Raw genomic sequence first — 11506 nt, 5'->3', positions numbered from 1 at the left:
ATCTTCATAAAGCCCTTCCGTGAGAACCCTAAATCCCAAGAGGACTGTTTCACTTATGTTAGGTAGAATGCCCAGAGGGGACTGGGTGGTCTCATGGTCTGTAATCCCTACAGATTTTATTTTTTCTCCAGCCGTCTGGAGTTTCTTTTGTTTTTTCTGTCCCCCCTGGCCATTGAACCTTTCTCTTATTTGATGTTAATTAATGTTGATTTATTTTGTTTTCTTATTGTGTCTTTTATTTTTCTATTCTTTATTATGTAAAGCACTTTGAGCTACTGTTTGTATGAAAATGTGCTATGTAAATAAATGTTGTTGTTGATTACATATACATACATATATATATACATACATACATATATACATAGATATATATTGTCACGCACGCGTGAGTAGGGGGCCGCGGAAGGACCTTAATACAATCGGGAAGACATATGCCAGGAGGGAGTGGCGGGGTAATAACCTTTCCCTCTTTGTTTCCTACAGAAGAAAAGACACACTGCCGCCATGACTCTGCCTCCTATAGTTTCCCTCACTATGTTATTTCCGCCCTTCCTCTGGCCTCCACTTATGATGTCATCGATCCCATCATCCACCACAGCTCCATCCCAGCATTCCTCCACTTCCGGCCCCTCCTCCATAAATACTCCTCCGACGCCATCTTACTTTGTCAACTGTTTTGAATGTATTTCTCGACTTTGACCTTGAATTTTATAATTTTTATTTTAATAAATAAATGAACTACATACATTTTAATAAAGCTTAACTTTTTATTTGTTTCAGATTGAAACAACTTGGTGTAGCGGTAGTTAAACAGACCAAAGGCTGCTTTACTATGATTATATTATTATGAAATATTTTAGTTATTTCAAGGAACAACTTGGTATTGTTAGAGGCAATGAAAACTTTTTTAATATATTTACTTTTGTATGCATTAATTATGTAAGAAAACCTATTCACTTTTACTCTTTGAGTTCTACCAAAGTGAAGTCCAAAATAAAGTTTTTATATCTCTATCTTTAAGAAGGTGGGGCTTTGTGGTGTTTAAAGCCAAAGAGATGTCGACAAACTAGATAACCTCCAAGTTGTTACAGATGGAGCAAAATGAAAATGGCATCCTCTGTGCCTCTATTAGACTGACAGGGAAACACTCGGCACATATTTTGCACTTCTGTGACAAAAGTAAAGACTTGTTATCATTCCTTTTTTTGGAGAATTATTTAAACAATACAATATCTTATTTGATTTGCATTTTTTTTGTGTCAGAAGAAAGTATAAATTTAGCCCCAAAACATGTCAGTATGACACTCGCTATGTTGCCATGTTTTTGGCCTCCCTGGACGGATCCCTCTTGAGATCTTTTTGGTTCATTTGAACACTTTACCATTGTGGATGCTCTCTCACTTTTTAAAGCATAGCACCTTTCCAAGTGTTGCAGTTTTGTAAATAAAACACTGATTCTCTTAAAAGAAAAATATGATGGATGTTTATTTAGTTTTATTACTGTAACTTATCTTTCTCTTTTTCAAGCCTTTTAGTGCTTTTACAGGCTTTGACTCAAAATACATCTATTCTGTTCATAATTGTATTGAACATCTCTTAAAAAATGGAGTAATCCCTCCTAACCCATTAACAGCTGTGTTTGGGGTTCTTCCAGATGGGTTTAAAGTGGAGAAGGACAAACAAATTGTGATTGCATTTACTACACTCTTGGCACGCAGACTTATTCTGATAAACTGGAAGAACCCAAACTCTCCTCTTTTAAGTCAGAGGGAAACCGATGTGTTATATTATTTGAAATTGGAAAAAATCAAATACTCAGTTAGAGGATCTGTACAAACTTTTTTCAAAACATGGCAGGATCTAATCAGTAATATTTTAAAATAAGTTTATAAAGCACAGAGAATTTATTAACTTAGGTATGTTTACAAACCTTAAATCTTACACCGTTTAGCTTGCTCTCTCTCTTAGGGGTGGGAATCGATCTGTTCTTCACATAATTCTTTTTTTTTGTAAAAACTTGATTGCTATGTATGGATTGTAATAAAATTAATAAAATTAAAAAAAAAAACATGGAGTATTAAAGCCTTTTATGTTACATGAACCATTATCTTTCAGCATAAATAAATACAAAGAGATTATATTTTACATGCTGTATATTATATATCACTAGTACATTTTATACTTAGGGTTAAACTGAGAGAACATGTCTTCGTAAACATTTTAATATAACCACACAGTAAAATTCATGTACATTCAGTTTTAGAGTTTTTTGTTTACTTTCATAGGCTCTGCTTTCCCTGATTTGTATAAACGAGTTTCAAAAATTAATGGATTGATGGACGGATGGATGATCTTCCAGTTGTACAATAATTTTATGTGCAATATTTCATTTAATTTTGTTTTTAATAATTGTTCTGTGACATTTGTGAATAATGGCCTTAACAATTGTTCTCAAATACTAACCAGAAAGCAGAGTAAGGTGCTGTAGTAGGGAATGACTTTTTTGGATTTTACTTGAAATAAAAATACTGAAATAAGATCAAACTGTTTTTTTGTTGTTACAAGACAATTTGAGTGGTAGAGTAAAATCTTATTAACAAACAGTCGAATGCTGTTGGTAGTTTTTTGTCCAAAAATTATGAATCAGATACATTTTTAGTTCAGACAACATAAAAATTTTTATCTCTTTAGAAAGGAATAGTAAAGCATTCTGTATATTTTTACACAGAACAAGATTTACAAACACAAGCAAAGCAAACACAACAGAAAATCATTCCATTCTAACACTGTTCAAAACATTCATTTATAAATTAAAGTTTCATGCTGTAAAATACATTTGATATGACTTGTTCATCACCCTTGCTAAAGTCCTGGGGCCTCATGTATAAACGGTGCGTACGCACAGAAATGTTGTGTAAGAACTTTTCCACGTTCAAATCGCCATGTATAAAACCTACACTTGGCGTAAAGCCACGCACTTTTCCACGGTACCTCATGCCTTGTCGTACGCCAGTTCTCCGCTCGGTTTTGCAAACTGGCGGCACCCAGCGTCAAAGCAGTGCTACTGTTCTTGTGTGATTACTCATTATTTTCCTGATGCGGCTTTATAAATACACTGAAACTAACCGCATATTGTTTATTAGTGTAACGCATCTGATTGTAATTAACTTGTAACAATATAATGGTCCAGTGAACAGCCATAGTATTCCAAATACCATAACTGCTTTAGTGTTGTTACTCTCACTTCTTCTTCTTATTCTTCTTTCAGCTCCTCCCGTTAGGATTTGCCACAGCGGATCATTTTTTTCCATATTACTCTCACTGCACGACTCGGAGTATTTATATCCTGTATCTGAGTGTGAATCACAGCAGCAGCTGATCGGAAGGAGAATTATCGGTATACAGCTTTCACGCTGTCTCAGCCACTGCAAAACGTTTTAAAGCCTTCATGTACAGACCTCGCGGTTCAGAAACAGTTTCATCCCAAGAACTTTAAATGCACTCAATCAATTGCACCTTGTAGAACTGTTTGTACTTATAAGTACAATCACCCCACTGTAAACCTGAGCCACTTTATAAAGCGCGTATTTACATATGATGACAACATCATTTTTAAGGTGAAATGCAGCAAAATATGTTTATTAAATTATACAGATAAAACTTTTTCATTTAAATAATCTATATTCTTCACTGGGAGTGTCGTTAAGGATAGAATAATTAAACATGTACTACGAAGATATTTCAATGTTCCTTAAACGTTTTGAAGAATCGGCGCTAAGCTTACAGATGGCTTAACTTCTATTACAGAGCTGATTGTGTGGCGATCGGTTACTTGGGGAAAGAAAAGCAAGGACTGCAGTGACAGCTACGCCAATATATATTGAATATAACACAGAAAGAGAAAATAACAACACAGCTAAGAACGCAGCAACAAATTTCGGCAAAAGTTAAATGCTTGTGTCATGAGCACGAGGCGGCTATGCAGTGTCTGCAACGGAAAAGGCCATCCACCGTGCATAAGCTACTTTACTGACATTGGCGGGCGAAGGAGCCACCGATTCTTCCTCTGCCCAGTGCCACCACAAGCCTAGAGCCGCCCCCGAGTACTGCTGCAATAAATTATTTCATCGAAGTGAAACACATGTTTAATAACATGCTTTAACTCCTATCATCATGAAAATTATATCATGTATACATCTCAGTATTTTAGTTATTCAGAGAGCTGTAATGTGTCCAGTTGGAGGAAGAGAGCCGGTTTAAGAAGCAAGTAGTGATTCACACACATAGGCACATAGAAAATCAAATGCAAAACAAAGCATTTAACGTGCTACTTTAATTACGATGTGATTTGAGAAACTGGTTAATTAAATGATTTTAAGATGAAGTTTATGATGTTCTACTTTAATGACAAAATAAACTACGTGATTAAAGTGGAAATGTCGAGATTGAAGTTGACATTTCGTGCTTTTCCCCACTGTGTGCCTTTTTTTCTCTGTACCCTAATAAGCTTTCATATGACACTCAGACAGTGGGCTACAACTCGGCTTTTCACGCGACTTTGATATGTGACTTCTTTTTATTTCCGGCACTGTGCGATTTTGTGAACGTGAGCTTTTAAGTTTCTCCAACACGCTATATCACTCGATCAACTTCCTTTTGTTGATTATACCACGGTTTATTTGAACAAATGTATGTTTTTCCTTTGCATCCACTTGGTATTCACTGAAATTCTTATATTTCCCCCCGTGCTTTTCCCATTGTCTTTTCACAGAAGGCTGAGCTTAAGGGCGATTTATATTGATTTGCATATTCAAAGAGGCGTAATTTGGGGGCGTTACATAAAGTGCGTGCACGAGCGTTAGTTTTCACGCTGATCAGGATTTACATAGCGGAAGAACGTGGAAGTTGGAGTACGCACAGATTCCTGCATCTGGATTTTTCTGTGCGTAAGCACATTTCGGCTTTTGTGCTTATGCCATGTTATAGTGCGAGTTATACGCACGGCGTTATACATGAGGCCCCTGGTCAGCATTAATTACCAAATTTATAACAGTGGAATGAAACATTTCTTGTAAGAAATTACTTTAATTAGAATATAAATAATGTCAGTCAGTCAGTCATTTTCCAACCCGCTATATCGTAACACAGGGGTCTGCTGAAGCCAATCCAAGCCAACACAGGGTGCAAGGCAGGAACAAACCCCAGGCAGGGCACAAACCCACCACAGGGGACACACATAGACACCAAGCACACACTAGGGACAATTTTAGGATTGCCAATGCACCTAATCTGCATGTCTTTGGACTGTGCGAGGAAACTGGAGCACCCAGAAGAAACCCACAGAGGCACGGGGAGAGCATGCACACTCCATGCAGGGAGGACCTGAGAGGCGAACCCAGGTCTCCTAACTGCGAGGCAGCAGCACTACCCACGCGCCACCGTGCTGCCCTCATAAGTAATAATATAAGGTATAGAATACTAAATGAATGCATGTAATCAGTGGGCTAGCAGAGAGCCACATTTGACCCAAGCAAAATATTTACCCTTCATTGAAATAAATATTTCTACAGTAGCAGAATAATTAAATGTTTTAAAAGTGCAAATGCTTTTTCTTTAATTGGATACTTACTATAACACTAAAATTGATCACCTTAGTTGTTCCTGCAGTATACGGAATGTTTTTATATTAAAATTGTTTATTTTGCTTGGTACAATAACAGAAGACTATCCATCCACCCATTTCTCGAAGCCACTTTTCCCAGTTACAATTTTGGTATTTACTTTTACTGTTACTTTTTCAGAAATATCCCCACATTACCAAAAGAATATTTTTCAAATGTATTTATTGATTTTAGACTTTCAAACTAATGTAAACCTGTCTGGGTGCTTACAACATAATAATAGATAACACAAAATGAAAAACATAACTACATCTATAGACTTATTTCCAGTTTAATGAGGTCTGCAAGACAAACACTAAAGAAAATAGACCAATAAAATTATACAATATCATACAGGACACTTAAATGGTGAATTTTTCAAAACTGACCAAATTATATAAATACATGTTCTCTAATTTATCATACCATAAAAATATGTAGGTACAGTACTCCCAAAACAAAATATATTTCTGTATTTCAAAGCAGTTTATTATTTTTTTTCAGTTGTTACTTCCTGGGCTATTGTTGAAACAGAAGACATTTTTCCTCCTTTTATTTTCTGTAGAATTAATTCTCTAATTTCCTTTGTTCTGACACCATAGATAACTGGGTTGAAGCAGCTGGGTAATATTAAGTAGAGCACATTTACTAGAATGTGAGCATCTGTTGAAATAGAATTTTTGACCCGATATGCAAGGAATGAGCACAAAGCTAAAAGATAACTCATAAGGATAACAATTAAATGTGTACTACAGGTGTGAATGGCTTTTTGTCTTGCTTTTCCAGAGGCTGTTCTGAAGACTGCATGAAAAATGTTAATATAGGAGAAGAAAATAAATAGCAAGTCCACAACCGTTAAAAAAATGATGGCTACTAAGCCCATGATGTTATTTTTTAAAGTGTTCTCACAAGCCAAACTTACCAAAGACATGTGATCACAGTAGCAATTCTCAATCACATTTGACATACAGAATGTTAAATAACCTGCAGCGACAGTAAAGATAATAATGAAAATGCTATTTCTTATTACAACTGCTACAAACATCTTCATCAAAGTAGAGTTATTAATATAATCATTATAACGCAGTGGATTACATATTGCAACATAGCGATCCAAAGCCATTACTAGAAGTACAGTTGACTGAAATGAGCTTGTCAAGTGAACAAAAAACATCTGAACAAGACAGCCAACAAGAGAAATTTCATTCCAATCAAATAAAAAACCCAACAGCATTTTTGGAGCAAAGGTCATTGGTATAGATAAATCTACGACTGCTATTGTACATATTAAGATATACATAGGTGACTGCAGGGTATTTGCAGTTCTGATCGTGTGAATGATTACAGAATTTGCAACTACTGCCAGTATAAATAAAAGAGAAAAAGGAACAAAAAGAAGCTGTCTTTTTTCCAAAAATCCCGGAAATCCACTTAAAATAAAATTAGTGTAAGAAAAGTTGTGTTTTTGAAGATCTTGAATCATTATTCTACCAATGTTTTCCGTGAATGTCCAGAGTCACCTAAAAATAAAATGTATGATTATTATTATTATTGTTGATAAATACTATAGGTGATATTCCAGAATGTAAAGATTAATTAAACAGTTTAACTAGTTGTTTCAAAAGATTTAATAATGCAAAACAAAAGTATAATTATATTTATTTTAAAAATAATATTTTATTTTTCACACTAAACAAGCAACATTTAAGTAATTCTCATGAATGCAAATGTAACATTGGCTTTGAATTGCATTGAACACATGTAGATTTAATGTTACATGTCACTATAAACAGAATAAAGAGGTTCTGTGTATGTTTTTTTATGTTTCTCAAATTGAAAAGGTAATGTTAGAATCTTGTTCATAAACTGCACATATAAAAATATTTTACTTTAATCTTCAGCAAAATGTTTATTAAAATGTGATTATGTCTGCGCTTTCATCAATTTTCTGACGTAGCCTTTACAAGGATTTATAACATTCCAGCTGTATCAAAAGATTGGGTGCCAGGCTACTTCACACTGAGATGGCATCCACCTTCATGCACATGGACCCTATTGATTCTTACTGGCTATGAAAGGAAAAAAAAAATAAGGATGTTTAATCATTATTAATTTAATAAATAGAAGTAACAATATCATTTTAAAAAATACTTGATGAATCATTTGTTATTTTTCATATTGAAGCTTTTCATTTCTTACATAATTAGTATATATACACATAGTAAGAAACTTTTTCTTCACTTCTAAGAATGCCAAATGTTCCTTGGTATAACATTTTACGATAATATAAGCAAGATACTAAATTATTCATGAGTTTCTTTCGTGAGCCTTCTTTTTATTGCTAGAGCACCCTGCAGCAACTGACACAAGAGAGACGCAAGACACACGCTCATAACATGATAGTTTTCGAGTTGCCAGCTAACATAATCTGCAAATCTTGAGCATGTTGGAAAAACCCATTCACATGGGGAAAAAACTGTGCAGACGTAAATGGTCAGGCTGGGTATCAAGCCCAGGCACAGGCATGTTTAACCACCGCTGCACCAAGCTGCCTAAGTCTAAAACAAAACCTTAAGCTCTATTAGGATTGACTTGTATGTTTGTATTTTAATAAATTAAATATTATTAGTTCTAAAAATATATAAAAGATATTTAAAGAATAACAGAACTGTTACCTGTGCATTTTTCTCCTTCAAATATAAAATTTTGTCCTGTAAATATAACTGTAGTAACTTTGTGATGATCTAATTTTTCTTCATGCTGTATTCTGCTGTGGATCAGCAAGGTGAAGCTGGCCAGTCTTATATCCTTCTTTATATTCCCTTGTCAGTTTTTGCTACCTTAGTAACACTTTCCTGACACTCTTTTGAGCACTTCAGAGATTGTAAATAACAGTTGACTTAGTTTACATATTTTCCTCTATTTTGTTCCCATTTTTCTAACAAAATGACTTTCTGATTATTTTTACGATTAAACTGAATTTATTGATTCATTATAACATTCATTCTCCAGATCTCAACATATAATTGTTCATATTTCCTGATTTATGAAAGATATGAATTCAGTGGAAGGAATGTTGTAAACATATATGAATTATATGAAAAAGTTAGAGAAGTTAAGCAGAGTTAAGCATTATTTTGTTAATAATGTCAGCCTATATATGCATGTCTGGTATTCTCAATGAACAGACTTGTGATGTTGGAATTGCCATCTTACATGTCTTAACCAATGAAAAATGAAGTGATGAATAAAAATTATTACACGCTAACAAAAAAAGATTCAATTATTTAATCCAGCTGTGTTAACTGGTTCTACATGACTAGAGTGTACATTTTTTTTTCTTTTGCAAATTATTTTCTGTGCAGGAGATGATCGATTTCTTATGAAAAGGGAACATAAAGCAAAACTGGAAACAACAGAGATATATGGGGTGCTGCTGCGGAGTGAGAAGAAGATAAATGTTGAGGAATGAAGAGGAAACCTTGGTGTGCTGGTGAAACAGGCTAAGGAAGTTCAGGTAGACTGACTGACACCCAGAGGGAGGTTGGACTTCTTATTTAATTATTGCAGAAAAAAAGTATATATACTAACAAGCTTTTTCTTTACCTCTAACAATACCAAATTGTCCCTTGGGATAACACACATTTTTTCATAATAATATAATCAAGGTACAAAAACATCCATTAGTCAATTTAACCACTGCTGCACCAAGTTGTTATGAAGCCATTTTTCCATCTGCCATATTATTACCTAATGGTCCAAGAATCAACAAACTGGCTTAGGCTTTACAAGTCATAGCTAACATGATAACATGATAACATAAGCTTTTCAATTTTATTGCCTTTTGTCGAACTGCTTTAAGTAGAATGACTTCATTTTAGTGTGCAGTCCCACAAGGTCACCCCCGACTTGAAATGAAGTATCATGTATCTAACTAATACTGGATGATCTAATGTTCAATATATGGATGTATTTTTATTAGATGAACATGTTTTAGCTATATGCTAAATATTCTCTTGTATTTTCATACACTATAAAGCATTTGACTAACAAAGAATTGTCAGCACAACCTTTTTACAATTCAAGTGTGATACCTTGTACAGTATGGTTTGCTCCAAAAATATCTTTGTTCAATACATTTCTTATACACTGCTCAAAGAAATTAAGGGAACATTTAATCATCACAGTATAACACCAACTCAATTAAACTTCAGGGATATCAGTCTGTTCAGAAAGAAAAAAACATTATTAAATGAAATAATAAAAGTATGATGCTAATGGAACTATAAGTGACACTTATGTATTAAATAAGAATGTAATTTCTTCTTGTACTGAACTAACCTTTATGTAACCCTTGATATTTTATGAACAATGTGCGTGCAAAGAGTATAAGGAAAGTAAGCATTGTCTAAAACCGCTGACTTGCATGCACCTTATAACCATTAGGACAAAACTTGCTGTGACTGAACTTATGTGCGTGCAAGTTAGCAGAAGTGTATTTTCTAAAACTGTGAAAATGCTGACCACTCTTTATCTGTAAAGGCACTGTGTTTTCTGCATGTACAAATTCAGGATGTGGACAGGGGCTACAGCAATCCATGTAATAACCTCAAAATGAACTGCCGAGTTTCTTTTCTTATTCCTGTCAACGAACTTGAGTATAAAAAGGAAGTCTTTTCCTTTCCTGAAGAAGGCTGACAGCTTGTAGCACACTAGAACGTGACAGGGTCTGCAGCCCTCTGCCACCAAGAATAAAGAAATTGCTTTTTATTTTAAATTGGTGTCTCTCATTGTTTTTTGACTTCAGCATCCACACTGTCCATTTAGGAAGTATAAGAGATTGTGAATCAGTAATAAGTGACAAAAAGTACACTGGAGTGGCAACAGCAAGACAATCCCCAAGAAGGGAATTGTTTTGCAGGTGGCAGCCAAAGAAAATTGCTATATTCTTATCCTTCCTGACTGATTCTTCTCTAGTTTTGCATTTTGCTAGTGTCTTTGTCACTACTGGTAGCAGGCAGTACCTGCAGCTGATTCAGGTTGTAGGTGTAGTATACCTCCACCAGGATGCATTTCCAAATAGACAGTAGTGTTAAAATTAGGTGTGTAGTGAGAAAGTGGATACTGTGCAGCCTAATCGTGCTTCTACTAGTGTCATTAGGCAGATTTGTTGATTGGGTCTGTTGAGTACTGAAATCAGCATCTCCTGTGGCTCTTCATTATCAGCTCTCTTAACTGCAGTCCTTTTCAAATCCTTTTGAACAGGTATGACATATTTACATTGAATGTATATTTTGCTATTTATATTTTTATGAGCATAGCTGCCAATTCTTTCAACCTTACATTGACTCTAACACTGAACAACAGAGAGCACACTCGGAGCCAGTAAAAATGTTTCATTTACTTTTGCGACTAGTCTGTGACATCAACTTTGGCTTGTTCACTCTGTTAGGACCCTGCCCACCACTTCTTGGAGTATCAAAGCCTGTTAAGTGTACATATAAAACTATCTTTTGGTATAAATTCCTGTTTGGTACTAATTAACCAATACAATATAATGGAATTAAACATTTTTGAAGGACCATATTAGTTAGTTTGTCACAAACTAACAGTGAATGTGATCAATGTGCTAACACGGGGCCACATCTTAAGCAAGCAAAATACTTACCCTTTATTCAAATAAATATTGCTCACTAGATGAATAATTAAAATTTTAAACAATACAACTCTCTTATGAAATTTGTACATCACGTATTACTTTTATCTTTAACAAACATGCTTATTCTTTAATTGGCTACTAGCCACCAGAGGCAGCTTGTAATGAGGGAGCTCCAAATATTTTAAAA

At 34.6% G+C, this 11506-nt stretch overlaps 1 protein-coding gene across 1 annotated transcript; it reads right to left on the bottom strand.

Moving 5' to 3' along the window:
* Window positions 1-6150: 6150 nt before the first annotated feature.
* LOC120524528 (olfactory receptor 51E2-like) lies at window positions 6151-7143 on the bottom strand. The gene has a single exon (XM_039746364.1). The coding sequence runs from the start codon at window positions 7141-7143 to the stop codon at window positions 6151-6153; it is 993 nt and encodes a 330-aa protein (XP_039602298.1).
* Between the last annotated feature and the right edge of the window lie 4363 nt (window positions 7144-11506).

Source organism: Polypterus senegalus, chromosome 2 (genome assembly GCF_016835505.1).
Source record: "Polypterus senegalus isolate Bchr_013 chromosome 2, ASM1683550v1, whole genome shotgun sequence".
NCBI classification, from domain to species: domain Eukaryota; kingdom Metazoa; phylum Chordata; class Cladistia; order Polypteriformes; family Polypteridae; genus Polypterus; species Polypterus senegalus.
The sequence above is the reverse complement of the archived record's forward strand: the minus strand, read 5'-3'. Positions and strand labels throughout refer to the sequence as shown.

Excerpts from the sequence above, each read along its gene's own strand:
- LOC120524528 (XM_039746364.1), bottom strand. The coding sequence starts at position 7,143 with ATGATTCAAGATCTTCAAAAACACAACTTTTCTTACACTAATTTTATT.